We start from the raw sequence: 18,947 nt of genomic DNA, 5'->3' as shown, positions 1-18,947 counted from the left end.
ACATACAGGCAACTCCCCATATACGAGGGGTTACGTTTTGAGGCACCACAATGTAAGTGAAATCACATATATTGGGAACACCATTGAAAAAGCCTCTGGGAACCCTTGAAAAACCATTAAAGTAGAAGGCAGAGATGGGGGAGGGGTTTCATTGTTTCATCCTGTTCATCTGAAAAACACCACATGACTCTTGATAAAGTTAGTGCTTTATAAAAATCCCAGAAACACAGACACAAAAAACTGATCTTCCCCTGTTGCCCACAAAACCACCCGCCTGGGTCCATTCAGAGAGTCCTCATCTCCCTGTGAGTGCCGTGCTCAGCTGATCACAAGTCCATCATTCTTTCCCAGATTGAAGGAACCAAGTGGGGCGGGCTTCAGATCAGGACACTAGAGACAGGGACTTTGGTGGGTCGCCCACCCTGAGGAACAACAATGCGATCTTCGCCTTCAGGTGACTCGTGAAATTGCCCTGCAGGGAGAAAGAGCATGACAGGGTCAAGAGGTGTTTGTCCAAAGAGGCTGCGCCAACCTCACGTTAGAGGAAAGGAGGCTCCCGATTGCTTGTCCTCCCATGACTTCCTACATGGTCATGCACACTTCCTAACACACAGGACTTATCAAGACTTAAGACATGTGCCACCCCTGCTACTCAGAAATTGCTCTTTCTTGTCGCTACTCAGCTGCAGCCACTACAGCAAAGTGATGAGGTGAAACTCTGGCAGAAGCCAAAAGCTTGCTCATATAATTGCCCAAAAAGGTTTCTTCGTGGGGGACAAGGCATTCTAAATCAAAAAGATGCTTCCAAAGTGAGGTGATAACAATTGCCGCCCCTGACAAACACTTGTTGGGCAATTTAAAATCACACAGGGAAGCTCCCTGGACACCCACATTTGTGGGACGCCTTCCCTTTCTATCCTAACTCATAACTGGCTGTTACACCAGACCATCCTCTTCTCCCAGGAAAGTTCTCTCGTGCCACAGGAGATGAGTGGCTTCCGCATGACACACAGCCACTAATAAAGCAACCCACAATCGTTTTTGCTACTGGGGTGCATGTTTTGTGCAGCAGCTCCGTGCCAGGCTTCAGACCTTAACATCTCAACTCTGACTGGCCAATGGAGGGAAGAGGTTTTACCTTGTACATACAGCTCTGTGCGCTTACGGTCTGCCTGGATGAAGCAAGCCGTAGCCAGGAAGAAGCCGCCACCAATAACTCCCACAAAGGCACAGACCATAAGCGCATATTCAAGGCTTCGGAACTGCGACAGGAATGTTTGGGGGCGATCATCTTGGATTCGGTCACTGATCTGGAAAAGGGATTCAGCAAAAGAACATGCACACCATTATGCAGTGTCAAGTGGAGCGGCACAACCAATAGGAAAGCTGGCAGAATTGGAAATTGGTGGTGTTATTTATTGCTTGTGCTATTTCCTAGCACATAGCATTGCTGAGCAATGAGTGGCAAAACCCATCCCTACCTCTCAACCACTCTCTCTCTCTTTCTCCTGGTCTGTAGTGTGCTGTTGCTCAAAACTTGCTTAAAAGAATCGGAGATGCAGTAGTTTTAATCCAATAAAATTCTTTCCAACATGTAGAAAACAGAGTATCCGCTAATGCTGCATGTATTATTTATACTGATGCTGGCTTTTAACAAGAATGACTACGAAGTGGTTGACAGGCAATAGAAGTATTTTAACATTTTTCAAAGCCACACAGTAAAAGCATATAAAATAAAAAATTATTTAATACAAATTTGAGAGCACACTTCCAGTTAACTCTCATAAGACCTGGCAAGATAAACACATTTTTACATGCCTCCAAACACAGCTTGGCAGGCAACATACAAGAAACATTTTGAGAGAGTCTTAGCTCTGGAGTCGCTATTAAGAAGGCCCTGCTCCCAAATGGAAAACAGTCTGTTCTTAAGATGATCACCCCTGGAGCAGAGCTTCAACAGCTTAGGTCCTGGGAGGTTAATATTGCACAAGGTTGCAATGCATCAATTTCCCTCGACCTGAACAAATATTGCAGGATCAGCCTGGGCTCTTTTGGCCCAAGAAATACAGCTGCGTGAGCCTTGCAAGGTATGATCTAAATGCTGGGAAAGAGCAAGTGGCTGATGGCAGAGAAAAGAGCTGCTGCTTGATGGGTAGAATGCCTCCGAAGTCGCAAGCTTTGAAAAGCTGACCAAAAGTGCCTTCTCGCTGTCCAAGCACTTACCAGGCCAATGAGATAAGGGCTCCCAGCATCACCCAGAAGATGCGACAGCAGGATCTGGAAAGCTTCAGCTGTGGATCGGCGTGTGGGGATGACAACATACTGGGAAGAGAATACAGCTGATTTACTGGTGCCCTCTGCTGGACAGCGAACAAGTTTTAAGGTCGCTTCCCCACATAACTATAAAGACATTACAAGCCACTCTCTCACACACATTGCTAAACCTCTTCTGGTTGCCCTTTACCTTGCTCCTTTTTTATTCTATACCCACTTTGGTGTCATACACACTCTTGCCAACTGAGGATTTCACTTAGCACATTTGACAAAGGAGCCCAGAAGCCCCCAGAAGCTCATGTAGTCCTCTGTAGAAAAGCAGCACAGAGGTGCAGTCCTGTACACCATGCCAACTGCCATGCCAGATAGCAATTGTGGTGGCATAAATATACAGTGGTGCCTCGCAAGACGAAAAGAATCCGCTCTGTGATTCTCTTCGTCTAGCAGTTTTTTCGTCTTGCGAAGCATGCCCATTGACGGATTAGCGGATTAGCGCTATTAGCGGCTTACCTGCTGATCGGATCAGCTGATAAGCGGCTTAGCGGCTTAGAAAAAGGGGGGGGAGGGAAAAAAACCAGCAGGAACTCGCAAGACATTGTCGTCTTGCGAAGCAAGCCCATGGGAAATTCGTTTTGCGAAGCACCTCCAAAACGGAAAACTCTTTCGTCTAGCGAGTTTTCTGTCTTGCGAGGCATTCGTCTTGCGGGGCACCACTGTATACCCATGAACCATTGCACCAGTGGGTTTAGACACAGTGGCACAGCCAAAATGGGACAGGGATTTGGGCAGCACAAGGGAGGAGAAACCATCATGTTGGAGCTGTAAGAAACACTACGCTGACTACCCTGCTATTTGCCATGGGCACAGGAGCCCTGGAGGGATGCCCAAGGTGCACACTCGCAGCAATACTTCTAACTCCTCCCTAGAGTAGGCCAGAATTATTGTTTCATTAGAGGGAAAGAGATTTGCCTGAAGATATCTTGTGAATTCTCAGCAGAAGTTTTAAAAAAACAAACAAAGCCACTGTCAATGGACAGTTAAACCCAGGGCCGACTCATTCTGCTTGATTTTCTCTGGCTACCACCACATGGGAAAGCAAACGAGAACGGTGCAATTCTGCAACTGAAATAAAAGTCTAGAGTTTTGCACACTGCCTCTTCCCCCACAGTCTCACCAGAAGGATGTCCGCCACTATGGCCCAGTTGAGGGAGAGGAAGGTCTCACCAATGAAGATAAATATCTGCAGAGGAAGGAGGGGTGAAGAGGAGAGATGACATTATTTTTGTTTTTAAAATCCTTTTATTTATTTTTTAAGATTCCAAACCAGTATACAAATTTTAAAAAGCACAGGATGGGCAGTGGTGGGACCCACCATGCCACACCATGGACACTGCCACAAGAAAGCTGGCAGCACCCTTGGGGGTTGTACCAAATTAACAAGGGAAACTTGGGGAGAACTCACGTAGGTGGCAACGATGCTCTGCTTAGCAGTCACCACTGCCAGGAACAGGAAGGGGACAGAGCCCAGCAGTCCAGTTGCACACACCAGGGGATCAGCACGAGGGTTGGTGCGGCGCCAGCGCCGGGAAATCTCCACCCCAGCACTGACACCCAGCACACCAGTCACGCAAGTGATGACGCCAAAGGTGAGGCTGCAGAGATAATGATACAAAGCATTCATAAAAGCACCACAGAGAAGGCTCAGAGCACTTTACATATGGTACCCCACATTGCAGATGGGAGGATGAGAGACAGTAGCATGCCAAGGCCATCTACCAAGTTTACAGCAGGGGCAAGATTCAAGATTTGGGGCATCCCCATTTGTGACAGTCTCTTAGCCCCTATACTACAAACAGCTCAAAGTTAAGAAACACAGAGGTGTCAAAAGACAGCAGTGGTGAACCTCCACTACTGAACCAAGTGTTTCTCAAGAGAGAGCTGAACTGATGTCATGACTAAGGGCTTTCTCAGCTACTAACTCACCTATCAGAGTCAGAAGCATGTCCTGAGGGAGAAGGCTGGAGCGTGCCAGCGGCCAGGCGTGAGCGGTACAGGAAAGTTGGTGTCCACAGAGCCAGGGAGCCTGTTACAAAGGCCACAGCTGTGAAGCCTAGCGATGACAATATGAAACTGCGACTGTCCGGGGGGGGGGGGGGAGAGAGAGAGGGGGGGGGAAATGTGAGCATAAAACAATAGCCCTAATCATTCCTGCAGTTGAGCAATTGGAACCATCACAGCTATTGCCACAAACATAACTTTCCTATGACCTCACATATAATGCTCTACAAGAGAGTTGGCTCACCCATTCAGCTGCAAAAATACAGAGAAATCAAAGTATAGGCAACCAGGGATGAGCCAGTCCGTAGAAACACTCAGCCAGCCCATGGCAGGATCTCTTTTAGGTCACGGTTTGCCCACCTGTAATAGTGGCGGCACAAGTAGCAAGGTGTTCTCCAGCTCAGGAGGTTACTAGGAGAAAAAAACCATACCAGGGAACTGCAACTGGGGGCTATTTGTGAAACACAGTGTGTAGGGTGCCACTGCCTCCTACAGAGAACATTACTGATGGCACAGTTATCACATCTGCAGAGAGCCGCAACCCTAGGCCTAAAGCCAGGGCAGGGAAGAACATTTTCTGTCAAGGGCTTCATATTATTTGATATGCCAGGTGGGGTCAGGGCCAGAGGCAATGATGGACAAGGCTATCCCTTTCCCCTCTTCTTCTTCTCACCTTGTTTCCTATCTAGCAGGCTACTGCAGTGAGGACAGAGCACTCTTACCAGAGTTGCAGACTGATCACTTTCAGAGGGCTTTTATCTCTTCCTCACTTCGCCCTTCCCCTAGTCCCTATTTCCCCACTCCGGCAGTGGCAGACTTTGGGCCCTCAAACTTCAGCAGTGCCCTGGATGCTAAAACCTGGCGCCCCCTGCCTGTCACAGAATTGTTCTACACACAATCTACATCATTGTTTTGGTGCTCCCTGCAGAGCAGTGCCCAGTACAAACACACCAGTCACACTACCCTCAAACCCCCTCTACCTCAGGACTTCTTTTCTCCAATCATATGAAGCTGAGAGCCTCGTGAAATTAGGCCAAAAGCTGCATAATGGGCCTTGGACCACAGGCTCCCCACCCCTGTCTTAAAGCAACTCCTTTTCAAGGGTTCCACTTTCAATGAACAGCTACTGCACTGGCCTGTTGGCTCTTATTATGTTACAAAGAATGTCGGGGCACTTTCTCGTGGATTAAACAAGTCACTGACCAGGCCTCCTGGACCTGGTGCAATTTGAACACACACCCTAGAACACATCTCAACATCTGCTTATAACTGCAGAGGAAGACTAATAATAGTGGACAAGCTTATGCTCAAGGGAACCTTCGCTACCATTACCAATTTCCTCAATTAAGTTCCCCAATACTCTGAGGAACCAAATTTCAAAACCACCTCCATAAAGCACTCTGGACAGGTACCTGTCAGTCTTGCTTTGAAAGCCCCCACAAGAAAGAAGACTGTACATTTTCCCTAAGTGGTTTGTTTTGCTTCTCAGTTTCTTGTCCTTTATCACTAAAGAGAATATCTACACTGATCTGGAATCAATGAAACTAGGGCAAGGAAGCTATTCCAGAATGGAAAGGTGGGATGTGGCCTACATTGCAGCAGTACATTAAATGGCACCCATTACTCACTTGCGGCTCAGGGCCCGCAGGTCAGCTACCCAGGAAGTATATTGTAGAGGGGCATCTGAGTGCGTCTCCACAGTTCCTCGAGGCGGCTCCCGCACCACAGTTATCAACAGTATCACCGCCAACGCCCCCAGGGCTGGCGTCACCTGTATGAGAAGATAATGATCTAAGTTGGAGGCATTCTAAACAGAAGAAAATAAAAACATGTGTGCATAGGTGCACAGCAGACAAGCTTACTACAATGTGATGAAGATGAGCTGAACTGCAACATGAACATAAGGCAACAAACACTAACCAGTACAATTGTATCCCGATCCTACTCACCCGCAGGGCCCAATGCCAGTCTTCAGCCACATCTTTCACCTTTGAACCCACTATGTAGCCCAGTCCACTGCAGGTGAAAAGGGAGAACAGTCAGACCCACACTCAGGCAGGCTCACCTCTTTCTGTGAAAGCCAATTAGGTTTGGTCATTGCAGCAATGGGGGAATGCCAGAGGTCAGCGGTAGAGCGCCTGCCTTGCATGCAGAAAACCCCAGGTTCACTTTCCAGCATCTCCAGATAGGGCTGGGAAAAGAGCCCTGCTTGAAACCCTGGAGAGCTGCTGCCAGTCAGTGTAGACAATACTGAGCTAAATGGGCCAATGGTCTGAATCAGTTATATAAGGCAGATTCCTATGCTCCTATTCCATGCCTTATGAACACACACATCTTGCTTTGATTGTTGCATAAGGCTGATTGCCAATTTACAGTAAACAGCCAATTTACAGAACTAGAGTATCTCTAGTTCAACTTCACTACAGTGCATACCCCGCCCTGAAACAGACCACAGGGTGTTCGCACCTGCCCACAGGTATGGCGAAGTAGAAGATGCTGAGCATGCGGGATCGCCGGTCACCCACAAACAGATCAGCAATAATGGTGGGGGCAATAGTTGAGTAGCTGGCCTCTCCCACACCCACCATGCCTCGTGTCAGCAGCAACAGCCAGAACATCTAATGTGGAGAAAACAAACAATAAACTGAGGAGATGTAATAGTGTAGCTATAAATCTGAAACACATCCCTAAAGAACCTCAGGGCATGCAGTCATGTATGGGTGCAAAGAATACTTTGTAAAGTATTCTTAACCCCTTCTCAGAATTACAGTTCCTAGGATTCCTTGTTTGGTAAGTGTGAATGTCAAGAACAGGTTTCAAACCTGTTCAGCAATACTTTATAAATAGCCACTTTTCTGTGGCTTGTGACAAGTAAGAATCTCCTCTAGTCAATCAGGCACAAGGCCTTCCAAGACAGTTTCTTACCAGCTAGCAAATGTTTGTGATTTTATCCAGAGTTCAGCTTAATGACACAGAGCTTAAACTGAAGGAAAGCCTTGCACCTTCCCAATCTCAAGAGGACAGCTGTGCCAGATCTCCCCTGCCCCATAAGCCTCAGTGCTGGGGGGTGGAAGGGAAGACACACAGATCCCAAACCCAAAGTTCTTCCCCATGCCTGGGTGAAAACTAATCTACAGAATCTTCTCCCCTGCCCCCATACCTCCTTGGGAATGTAGCTGCTCCCCAGCGTCACTATTGACCAGAAGGTGATCCCAATGCACATCAGGTATTTGCGATTATAGCGATCCCCCAGGTAACCGAAAATTGGTGCAAGTACCATATAGCTACTAATAAAAACTGAGAAGAAAGAAATAATTATTCCCAGTGGCAAACACTCCTGCTTCAATAGCACTGCCCTTACAAAGTGCCTGGGTTGTGGGTGGGGAAAAACCAAGCCCCACCACCCTACTCACCTGTTTGTAGGAGCCCTGATTTGCTATCATCAATTGCAAAAAATGCCTCAATGTCAGGAAGAACGCCTGAGGTAAGGAAGAAGGATCACAGTGTTAATACTGAGGAAAGACAACTAAGTATCCTCACCCCAAAACAATCTATCATGCCCTTCATTATCTAAAGTTAAGGATTGTTGTGGGTGGGGAGAAAATCAACCCCTCATCGCTTTAAAACTTACAGTGCCCACCCACCTGACACAGCTGGGAAGAGAAGTTCCAGCTACAGTCTCATAGCACCCCAGCACCCTTACCAGCCACAGTGAAGCGGTCCATGTAGTTCAGTAGGTTAACAAAGCAGAGAACTCCCACAATGAAGCCAGCCCGTGTAGAGGAGATGCCTGTGAGGGTCTGTACCTCTTCTTCCCCTTCATGCCCAGTTTGCAGACCATCCTTTCCCTCTTCCTCTGTGTCATCTGCCTGGGTCAGGATTGGGGCCGTATCCACGTAAGGTTGCCGCTGAGATGCCATGGCCAGCGGCAAGAAGAACCCACTGGAGAGACAATATGAGATAGCCAGCCCCTTACAAACCCTAAAGAACTGCAGGGGAGAGCAGCAAATCTTATGGCAGTTACAGAAGAACTTAACTAGGGCGAGAAAAAGAATCAGAAGACGACGACGACCAGAAGAGAAGGCCAGTCAGTAACACAAAGGCAAAACGCACCCACTGTTCAGCATTAGATTCTTATTTCCCACTCCCTTATTTATTTATTTATTATGTTATTATTATTACATACATATATTGCTATAATGTAAACAAAGCCAAAGATGAATTTAAGGGTAGCTACTCCTCAGAGTCACATCTCAGACTGAAGGGAGAAAAATGACAACAGGCCCCTTACCCCACCAAGCCTGACCTCACCCTAAAGCTGTAATTAACCTGTAGCCCCCACCCGCAAACGCCCCCCTTTCGCCTCTCCCAATTCTAACCTGAGAGTTACCCAGGGAGGGAGTCCCGTCACCCGCTCTCCCCGGCCCTACCAAGGCCCTTCCAGCATCTCACACGCCGCCCTCCCCGGCGACGGACGTACCCTGCCTGCCACCCCCTCCCCACTCGCCGGAGCGGCTCGGCGGGATCACGTGACGGCTCTTTTCCTTGCCCTCCTTTCACGAGCTTTGATTATCATGTGACTCTTCTTCGTCCCCGCCCTTTCCGCCTACCGACCCCTGGGTGCCATGGCAACAGAGCCGGTCGCCCGATTGCCTTCCGCGTCACCAATACAAATACAGGACGCGCCGCGCGCTCTCTCCCGCCCCTCAAGACGTCAGAGAGGCTAGTGTGTGTGTGGCGGCGGCAGCGTGGGGGTTACTTCGGTTGTCATAGTTACCAGCCCAAGCCCAGGCTCCCTGCCCCTTCTGTGGAAGTTTGAACGACCCATAACGGGTCCCTGCCTTCCTCGAGGCGCGTTCCTTCGTCGCCATGGTTACCAGAGCGCTGCGGCCTCCCCGCAACACACCTGGCGCCTTGTTTACTGCCGCCGTCTCGCTATCGGGAAAGCAGCCAGCGCACCTTCCGTCACGTCTCCAAAGCACATTAAACTCCATAATCACTTCCCGTCACACGCCTCCACCCCAAAATCTGTGACAAACACTCCCTTGAGTAAGAGAGGAGACATGATAGACGTTTGCCAACACCGTGCATGGATGGCATGGATAGACAGATGGGTTTCTCCCTCGCAGCGCTCGTGGGCATCCCTTGACGCTGAACGCTGGGAGAAATCAGGCGCGGCAAAAGTACTGTATTTCCCCCAACACACGATTAAAAAGTTTGGAACTGCCATCCGCAGGAGTAAGGAATGGCCACAAACTTGGATGGCTTTAAAAGACTTGTCAGGCAAAAACTTGTCAGGCAAGTTTGTTGAGGACGAGGCTATCAAAATGGCTGGGTTCGCCAGCTGCTGGGAACAGGAGACAGGTGATGGGCAGGGTGCTGTGGTGCTCCTGACCTGCTTGCAGGCTTCCCACTGGCCCCTGTGAGGAGAGGATGCTGGACTAGAAATCCGGATCCAGCAGGCACTTGCATTCTTATGAGTCACTATCTTGAACGTGAATGCTTTATGAGAGATCCCACACACAACCAAGAGGATTGGTAACGTCTAGAAGTGGGCAGCGGCTTAGCGTGGGGGGTGCGGGGGGGCCGGCCGCACCGGGCGCAACATCGGGGGGCGCGCTCGCACTCGCAGCTCTCTGCCCCTACCTGGCTCACTCACTCTCACTGCAGTGCTGGCTGTGCGAATCCTATCCGAGCCACTGGGTTGCCGCCCACTGTGGAGGGGGTGGGTGCCAGGCGTGCGGTGCAGAGAGAGAGTAAGGGACTATCTGGGGGAGGGACAGTGCAGCGGCCGCCCAGCGCAGCGCTGAGCGCGGGAGAGAACCACACCAGACCAGACCAGGCAGCAGCAAGAAGCTGGCAGCGGCGGCAGGTTAGGGGGTGCAAATTACTTGCCTTGCCCCGGGTTAGGGGGCGCAAATTACTTGCCTTGCCCCGGGTGCTGACAACCCACGCTACGCCGCTGGAAGTGGGTAACTCTGTTCAGTCTGTTACAAACAAAAGGGGTACCTCAGATGTAATAGGTTTGTTGAGGCACCAGAAATCCTGTTTGTGCAACCATCTAGTCCAAACAAACCTACTCCACAATAACTCTTTTTGTCAGTCTTTCAGGAAGCCATCAGAGCCTTTGTTGTGTTTGATACAACAGACATGCATGGCTACCCTTCTGAAATTTACACCCCAGATCTTCTCCCTGTCATGGCAGTCCCGTCCCCCCTTCACACTGCCTGGAAACCAACACTTTTTACCGTCCTGAATTAGTGCGGGTAACAGGGCCAGATTTAGATTAAGAGAGGCCCTAGGCTACTCCACTTGTGAGGCCCCTCCCAATCCCCCACCCTCACAACTGGAAGAAAGTTATAAACAAAATTGAGTGAAGCCAAGGATGACAGGTATTTAAAATTCTGCAATTCACAATTTCTCCTCTAAAGGACATCAGAAAACTTCATTAAAATTTGTCACTTTCAGTGTACAGAATGCTCAGTGCAGACAACCTCTCTTGAGACATTGTGGCCCTCAATTCATGTTTAATTCTTTTGAGTCTTGAAAAACTCCTCTCTCTCCCGAGCAGTCAGAGACCATAAAAGCTAAGAAATAGCCACAAGATTGCTTCCACAATAGGAAAGGCCATCTGAATTTTTTTCTTGTGTATAATTTGATAAAGGTCTGTATGAGAGAGTGCTCTGCTGTAAGCCTATGGCTTTGTCTCATGTATAGGTGAAAGTGCAAAAGTTCATCTATAAATTTCAGGTCAGTATCTTCTGAGTGTGCTTCCATCAACAGTTCAACACCTTGCTGAATTTCTTGCTTGGATGCTATCAGGATAGCAAGAATGGAAAACAATTGTGCAACATCCCTGTACAGAGTACTACTTCTTTTTAAGTTGGCTTCAAGTGCTTCAAATATAGGAATAAAGGATTTTATTCTAAACTTATCTCTTGAAGAAAGTGCATCTAAGGCATCAGGTGCACTTCTGCCATTTCTTTGCTGTTCCCTCACTCTTTTTCGCCTTGTTTTGCAGTTAACATTTAGCAAGGTGGCATTTGCTTGCTTCTCAGGCTCATCAAAATCTTCTCTAATTTTCCTTTAAAAATCCACAAGTGAACAGTACAAACTTGCACAAGAACTCAGTAACAGGCCTGATTTCTGAAGGGCTTTGCCGACCTTGTGAAAATGACCTAGTACACAGATTTATATCTCTAAGATATAGACTTTGGCTGTGAACTAGGGCCCCCACAAAAAAAATTCAAGTTGGGCCCCAGAGTTTCAAATTGGGCAAATTGAGTCTCATAGTTGCTGGGCCCGAGTTACCCTGCCCTCGAATGAAGTCTTGGGTTTGCAATTAGGGGAGAGGGGAGATTACCCGCTCGGGGGTGGGCGGGCTGGGGAGGCCCCCTAGATTTAGAGGCCCTAGGTTTTAGCCTACTTAGCTTATACATAAATTCGGCACTGGTGGGTAATAAAGTCATCCTAACTCAGATCTGCACAACTCACAACCTGCCAGACTTGGCAGATATTTAAAGGCTGCATTTACTTACCGCCTGGCTGCAAGGGCAAAAATCAAGCTCCCACTCATTTCGCAAGACAACGTCGTGCACTTCACATAAAACTAAACTGCCTGCAGTCTAAGAAAGATTAAATGAAAACACTTCAGCCAGGCACAAGGCTCTTTTTAAAGTCCCAGAGGAGTTTTATTTTTTGCAACACAACACAACACAACAGTAAATTGTAAAGTGAGGGGTCTGTAAAAAATGTTCTAGTATGGATTGCTGCTGCTCAGGCCAATCATGTCCTTTTCCAAAACATTTTGTTCCATCCCTCTTTTTCACCCTCACGCGTAAGTGTTATGTATGGGGCTAGTGAGTACACTCATTCCTCATTGGGCTGTTTCCCCCACCCCTTCATTTTTTCCTCAAGGCATTTTGTTTTGTAGACTCGGCAAACCTGCTGGTACCAACTTCTAGGGCGTTGATGTAGTGGCAGAGCTTCATGTTCCGGCACGAGGGGTGGAGAGGAGGTGGGGGCGGGACACCCAGCGGGGGGGGGGCCCGTCACGATGGCACCCTGGGGATTGCGCTGCCGGGGGCGGTGCGCTCTCCCTGCACTCCTCTTCCTCCGCCAGTGTGTTGATGGCTGTAACTGTCAGAACCAGTACAAGGCAAAGAATACAATGGTGCCCCCATTCAAAGCCAGCCAGACTAGCAGTTAAGCCTTAGTCTGTGTATATCCTGTATTGCTGCCCCTCCAAAATCTGTCACCTGAGGCAGCTGCCTTATTCTGGCTAAAGGCAGGGCCTGCTCTGCTATTTTTTGTGGTGGGTTGTTTTAATATAGGTTTTAACAAAAAAAGTCTCAAATTTGGCAGAACTGAAGACGCAAACAATTTTGAAGCCCTTCAAATCACAAAACCGCCTATTTAAAACATTTCACACTTTGCAAAATGGGTTTAAGAGTTGCATTGGCCAAGATCAAAACTAGGTGAAAGTATGCTTAAGTAGGGCAAAGCATGCCAAGCTTTAGACAATGAAAAAGTCAACATACAAATTAGGGGCAAAGTCCTTCACATTTTAAAAAGTAAACTAGTAGCTTGTAACATTTTTCTTAAAAAATAAAATAAATAAAGGGCATGGGAACTTCCTGCCACTCTCTCACCATATACTATCCCAACTCCATTCTAAAAGCTGCCTGCAGTTTTGCAGCCTGAAACCTAAAGCCTGCCAACGTCCGAGAAGAGAAACTTTGGCAGACAGTTTCTTGCAGCATAGCAACAGAGAAAAGCTACCAAAATTCTATGCAGTCATTGAATACCCATGAAGTTGATGCTATGTTCCCACAGAAACACAAATAATCCAATAAATATCAGAATCTTTGTCCCCTATGAGTTGCAAGGCCAGAGTTTGTATTCAGAATTAATCCCATTGAACTTCATGGACAAATGCCTAAATAAGTAAACTACAGCTTTGACATACTTTTATGTGAAGGACTTTGGACCTAACTTGGAACAGGAGAAAAAGTAGGAAGGGAGGCAGAGACAACATCAGGATTCTGGTGGACTGGTTCTGTGCTACTTTGAAAAAATACTGCTTTTTATTAGGATTCATTCCATCTCTCATTTGCTGTAGGGACGACTTCAATAAAAAGGAGGTACAAATCTAGCAATTAAATAACCAAGAGACATTGTTAGGTAAGTTAGATGTACATGGAAGAGTATAGGTAAGATAGTATCTTTTGAGTGCAGCTATGCTATTCACACGCCAACTTATACTCTGCACACATGGATTACAAATTTGCTTTAAAAAGCCATATTCAGGGTGGTGATGCATATAAACAGATATAGACAATGTAATATCCTCCAGATGTTTGGCTACAGGTTCCAGCAGTACCAGCAAGCATGGCCAGTGGTCATGCGAATTTCAGCCTAACAATCCTGGAGGTTGGCTAGCCTTCAAAAAGGAAGTTTGAGAAATCTGGCATAGAAATAAGAGGACTATAATTTTCTAGTAGGGTTTAAAAGACTGCACAGGTCTCAAATAATCCAGTTCTGCTTACTACCACCAAGTAAAGGTAAAGAAGGAAAACAGTAACAGGATTATACAGCATTGTTAAAACAAATGGAAAAGAGCCACTGATTTAAACAAAAAAGAATTATTCAGTGCACACTGGCCTTCCAGAATGTGTATTGCTTTCACTATAACTGAGCAGTTTCTTTCCACTCTGCTCAAAGGGGGCCAGTTACAAAATTTGCTTTATTAAATAAGTTTCAGGTAGGTGCATGGAACGTGACATTGGAATGCAGTCATCCCTCCCTGTGTCTGGAACAGACAGAAATTACCACACTCCTATCATGTTTAAGAAGAACAAGGCTGCTTCCCTTGCACTCAGACATTAGACACAATGAAGTCGGTCAGAACACAGAGCCCAGGTGAAGCAGTAAAACCCCCTCACGGGAACAGCCTCTTTGAAGAGATGGAAGGATTTCTAGCTCCATACTTCAATGACGTCGCCAGACTCCATCCCTAACTCTTCAGGGGTGCAGGTTCCTGCCAAACGCTGTCCATCAAAATAGAACGCAAGTTTGCATCTGCCGAAACCTTGGGCTTTACGGTAGTGACTCATAAGTTTTTGCAATGGCTCCCACTGCAGGAACAAGAGAGAAGGACAGCTGCAATACTGCCCCACCAACACCAAGTAGCCCTCTGCCCCCAAACCACAGTCTCCTTACCCTCTGGAGGGTAAACTCCATCTGGGAGCTTTTGTCTTTCCCTTGCACCCGGAGCTGAAGGTTTCCAGCATCACTGCTCCCTTGGCTAGTCGTCTCCACCACACAATCTGGAGGAAGTCCACATTACATTGATACACAACCAGCGAGATCAAAACAGCAATCCCCCCCACAATGTAATCCTCAATTCCATTGTAGGGTATATTAGGTTGAGAGGCACAGACTGACCCAGCATTATCCCATGAGCTGTATGGGGATTTGAAGCTGGGTTCTCCCCAATCACTTCTGACCACTAGATCACAGATTAGCTCTCATAATGGAAGAGCAGGGTCTGGGAACAAAGCAGGAGAACAGGAGCAAGGGGTCCATTGGGAGCGGAAGAAGAAGAAGAAGAAGAAGAAGAAGAAGAAGAGGAAGAAGAGGAAGAAGAAGAAGAAGAAGAAGAAGAGGTGTTTGGATTTGATATCCCGCCTTTCACTCCCCTTCAGGAGTCTCACAGCGGCTAACATTCTCCTTTCCCTTCCTCCCCCACAACAAACCCTCTGTGAGGTGAGTGGGGCTGAGAGACTTCAAAGAAGTGTGACTGGCCCAAGGTCACCCAGCAGCTGCATGTGGAGGAGCGGAGACGCGAACCCGGTTCCCCAGATTACGAGACTACTGCTCTTAACCACTACACCACACTGGCTCTCAAGAAGGGCATCAGCATCCCCAACTCAGAGGACAAGGATGGCGACAGTCATACAGAGAGACTTAAGGGACTGAAGACCCCCCTGGAAACAAAAAAACCCACCCACTACTCACCGATTATATCAGCCACACCCAGGCCCAGTACACGGGGGGTGGCATCAGCGGCAAGTTCGCGATCTCGGAGCAGGAGAAGTATTCTGTCTTGGTGAACCTTCAGCGTCTGAGCCATGTGCTCAATCACTCTTTGAAGGGGGTCAGTCTATGGGGTGCAAAGTTAAAGGAGTGAGTTAGAAAAAACACCATATACCAGGAAAACCCTACCTGCTCAATTGCCCAGGGAGGTTGTTTTTTCCTTCTCTTCCCCAATTCCATTTCCTTTGTGATCTTTAGAGAATTTAAGCCCTGAGGGCAGAACTCTCTTACTGATTTTTATCAGTGTCTCACAAGCCATTTTTTGGCTGAAGATACGGGTAGAAACCCTTCAAACAGAAAACAAACATGTCAACACGTATTTATGTTGCTGCAGTAACATCCAGGTCCTGGAAAGTGGACATTTCCCAGTTATCACTATCATCACCATCTTCCTGCCTCCACAAGCCAACACAGCCTTTTTTTTTAAAAAAAAAAAATGTTTTCAATTATTCTCAGCTGTCTCGGAGGCCAATAGTCAGGAAGAAAAGTGGGGTGTTAATATTTTAAATAAGTAAAGATCCCATACTATTCCCGAGAATCACAAAAACATTCACAATTTTAAGCAGGGCTATCAGGAAAGGAGCCATGGAATACTTGTAACAGATGGGATAGAACAAAGCAGTGGTCAGGCATTTTGACTGCAGTATATAGACTAGGAAGGTAAAAGGTAAAGGGACCCCTGACCATTAGGTCCAGTCGTGGACAACTCTGGGGTTGCATCGCTCATCTTGCTTTACTGGCCGTGGGAGCCGGCGTACAGCTTCCAGGTCATGTGGCCAGCATGACTAAGCTGCTTCTGGCAAACTCCCAGGGTTTCAGGCAGGAAGTTTCTCCCAATCCTTCCTACTTGGAAATGCCAGAGATATAAGGTGGGACTTGCAGCATGCAAAGCAGATGCTCTTCCCCCAATGGCAACTCACCATCTGAACAGAAACTTTGTAGAGATCAGCCCGACACCGGATCTTTAGCACCAATTCCTGGGACTCGGAGGGCTCAAGCACATCAATCAGGATCACATCATCTCTGAGTTCCTCATCTTGCAAGCTTTTCTTGGCAGCTGAGAGGGAGGATGTCAGATTCCTGAGCTTCTGGTGGAAGTTTCTGAGGAGACAACGGAACAAAAAGAACCCCATAAAACAGGTGGGAATAAGATACCTACATCGCAAGCATACCACCTTAAAAAATTAATCACCATAAACCTTTTGCTGGAAGTAGTTCTGAAAGCCACAAGTCGTGAGTTAGAGGACCAGACCACTGACAGACCAGATTCAAAACACGTCTCTGTCATGGATGATCTATGGGGAACTGGGCTGAGGCATTCTCTGAGCCCCATCTGTTAAATATGTACAGGACAAATTAGCTTAGCAAAGGTGTTCTGGGGACATACACTGTTAGGACTTGGTTAAAAGAAAGAGATGACATAATGCAGGGATGGGGAGACCTCACCTATGTTTTTTGGCTTCCACCAGTCCCAGGCAGCATGGCTAAAGGTTAGTGTGGATGGAGGATGCTGTAGTCCAACAGCATCTAGACTAGAGGACTACAGGTTCCCCAACCCCAGGACAAAGTTTTGTAAACCTGAGACACATAGTACAACATATTTCTTTCACTGATCGCTTGGCTTTATGGGAGTGGACTCTAGCTAATCTAAGCCTCCCACCACCAAGAAACCTGTCTCTCCTTCCCCTCCCAGAAAGCCAAATCTCTTGCAGAGTACAAGAAAACAAAAGCTGGCACAATACATGAGCCAGCTAAATGCACAAAAAGTGGCTTTAGACAGGGGTCAGCAAACTTTTTCAGCCCACTGTCCCTCAGACCTTGTGAGGGGCCAGACTATATTTTTTTTTGGGGGGGTGAACGAATTCCTATGCCCCACAAATAACCCAGAGATGCATTTTAAATAAAAAGACACATTCTACTCATGTAAAAACACGCTGTTTCCCAGACCGTCCACGGGCCGGATTTAGAAGGCGATTGGACCAGATCCGGCCCCCGGGCCTTAGTTTGCCCACCCATGGCTTTAGAAATGTCTTGTGCCTGCCAAATCAGGGTGACTGGGGTTTTTATAGATCCCAATCCTCCCCAACAAGCCTGGAAGGCTTCTCTTTCTCTCCCCCCGCCACACCCCAGCACCAATCCACAGAACCCCACTCTCCTTCCAGAGGACCCCAGATTCTTACTTAGCTCCATGGCGTCGTTTCTTGAGCTGCGGTGGAGGTGGCGGTGAAGGGGAAAGAGCTTTACGTCTGTTGAAGGGAGAACCAACAGAGATATGGTTTTAATTGGGAATTCCAGACCAGCTGGTTAGAGGAAGAGAAAGAAGCAGACCTTTTTTCTTGTTCCACTTGCTTTGTAGGAGCCTCTTCCTCCTCTGCCTCTTCCTCATCTGATGTGTCAATGACTTGGGGTTCAGAAGACAGCACTGGGATTTGAACGGGCAGTTTCAGAGACTCAGGGAACAGATGGAGACTGTTCTGAACCTGTCAAGGGGGGGACGGGAAGAGAGAGAGAGAAAGAGAGAGAGAGAGAGAGAAAGGACAAAAAACAACTCAGTTTTTCTCCCCGGTCACTTGGGCAGGCAGGAAGCAATACTGCTAAGCCGTTTAGAAAAAAAGGACAGTGGATTAGTTTCTGCAAAGGTAGGTGCTAGGACATCAGGGTTCAATCCAGCCACGAGTGTGTTGGTAGTGAGGAGTGGAGGAAGAGTCTAAATCAAGTAAGCAAAAAAATAGGGAATCCCTGGAGCTATTGGGAAGTGAACTAAAATTAAAGCACTCCTGGGTTCTCCTCCTCCCAGCACAGAAAAAGAAGTTGAGCAGGCGAGAACAGGGTGAGGAGCATGCTGCCTTATGCTTGTTTGGGGGGGGGGACTGGATATAATAATGCTGTAACAACAGCGAAGGCAGAAGGGTTAAGTATTTTGCTTCCGTCATTCACTGAAGAGAAATGAACCTCCACTGAAAGCCCCGAGAGCACGACTCCAATGCAGTTAGCTTTCTTTCCTCCTCCCTCCTCGACCCCTTTTCCTTTCCCGCCTTTTCAGGTCGGGCTGAGGGACTGTCTCGCCGCTGACGTCTGCAAGCCGCCCTGGCAAGTCTTCCTTTTCCCTTTCGGCTGAAGGGGAGAGAGAGAGGCGCCCCCGCCGCGCGGCACTCGCCTTGCTGGAGTAAACGGGGACGGCGGCCACGCCGAAGTCCGCGGGGAGGATGCGGCGGCGCTTGATGGGGGGCTTCCTGGGGGTCCCCTCCGGCTCCGAGTCGCTGCTGGAGCAGGGCTCCACCTGCAAGAGGCAACGGGGAAGTGAGGCGGAGGCGCCACGCGAGCGCGAAAGGGCCCCACCATCCCTAAACACAGACCCCCTTCCCTCCCGCGCCTATTTACCGTCTCCGCCATGGCAGCGGCATCAAACTCTTTTTATTGGTTTTGTTTGACAGCCCGCCCCGCCCGCCCCGATTGGTCGTCACGCCCGACGCCTCTGTCCTTCACCGCCACCACCCAATAAGGTTTCGAATCAAGCC

The 18,947-nt window shown here is 48.1% G+C and overlaps 2 protein-coding genes across 5 annotated transcripts; both read right to left on the bottom strand.

The window, feature by feature from the left end:
* Positions 1 to 194: 194 nt before the first annotated feature.
* Positions 195 to 8,957, bottom strand: SPNS1 (SPNS lysolipid transporter 1, lysophospholipid). Of its 3 annotated transcripts, none has more exons than XM_083471948.1 (13): positions 8,813 to 8,957; positions 8,036 to 8,274; positions 7,746 to 7,811; positions 7,493 to 7,629; positions 6,799 to 6,950; positions 6,282 to 6,348; positions 5,961 to 6,103; positions 4,258 to 4,410; positions 3,737 to 3,926; positions 3,449 to 3,514; positions 2,224 to 2,322; positions 1,139 to 1,310; positions 195 to 472 (listed from the first exon to the last, which is right to left on the bottom strand). In XM_083471948.1, the coding sequence occupies exons 2-13, from the start codon at positions 8,250 to 8,252 to the stop codon at positions 378 to 380; spliced, it is 1,557 nt and encodes a 518-aa protein (XP_083328074.1). In that variant the 5' UTR covers positions 8,253 to 8,274; positions 8,813 to 8,957; the 3' UTR covers positions 195 to 377. The 3 variants fall into 3 exon arrangements, with proteins under 3 accessions (XP_083328074.1, XP_083328073.1, XP_083328075.1); XM_083471947.1 differs by having other exon boundaries at positions 8,712 to 8,946; XM_083471949.1 differs by having other exon boundaries at positions 8,723 to 8,878.
* Positions 8,958 to 11,999: 3,042 nt separating this feature from the next.
* NFATC2IP (nuclear factor of activated T cells 2 interacting protein) lies at positions 12,000 to 18,947 on the bottom strand. Of its 2 annotated transcripts, XR_014518576.1 has the most exons (9): positions 18,811 to 18,947; positions 18,587 to 18,709; positions 17,758 to 17,909; positions 17,610 to 17,675; positions 16,350 to 16,530; positions 15,352 to 15,496; positions 14,554 to 14,660; positions 13,017 to 14,468; positions 12,000 to 12,931 (listed from the first exon to the last, which is right to left on the bottom strand). XR_014518576.1 is itself a non-coding variant. In XM_083472025.1 (8 exons), exons 1-8 carry the CDS (start codon positions 18,820 to 18,822, stop codon positions 14,310 to 14,312), a joined length of 945 nt encoding a protein of 314 aa, XP_083328151.1. In that variant the 5' UTR covers positions 18,823 to 18,947; the 3' UTR covers positions 12,000 to 14,309. The 2 variants fall into 2 exon arrangements, 1 of the variants encoding a protein (XP_083328151.1); XM_083472025.1 differs by having other exon boundaries at positions 12,000 to 14,468.

The sequence above is a fragment of the Podarcis liolepis genome (assembly GCF_965112155.1).
Source record: "Podarcis liolepis genome assembly, chromosome: 13".
In the NCBI taxonomy this organism is placed as follows: Eukaryota; Metazoa; Chordata; class Lepidosauria; order Squamata; family Lacertidae; genus Podarcis; species Podarcis liolepis.
Note: the sequence above shows the minus strand (reverse complement) of the source record. Positions and strands in the feature narration are given on the sequence as shown.

Bases quoted from the DNA above. Each gene is read 5' to 3' on its own strand.
- NFATC2IP (XM_083472025.1), bottom strand. The intron at 17,910-18,586 runs GCGAGTGCCGCG...CCCCCTTGACAG, and splicing joins TCCCCGTTTACTCCAGCAAG to GTTCAGAACAGTCTCCATCT. The intron at 17,676-17,757 runs GTCTGCTTCTTT...TCCCTTCAACAG, and splicing joins CAAGTGGAACAAGAAAAAAG to ACGTAAAGCTCTTTCCCCTT.
- SPNS1 (XM_083471948.1), bottom strand. From the start codon at position 8,252: ATGGCATCTCAGCGGCAACCTTACGTGGATACGGCCCCAATCCTGACC. The intron at 6,951-7,492 runs GTATGGGGGCAG...TCTCCACATTAG, and splicing joins GCAGCTACATTCCCAAGGAG to ATGTTCTGGCTGTTGCTGCT. The intron at 6,104-6,281 runs GTGAGTAGGATC...CTTCTCATACAG, and splicing joins ACTGGCATTGGGCCCTGCGG to GTGACGCCAGCCCTGGGGGC.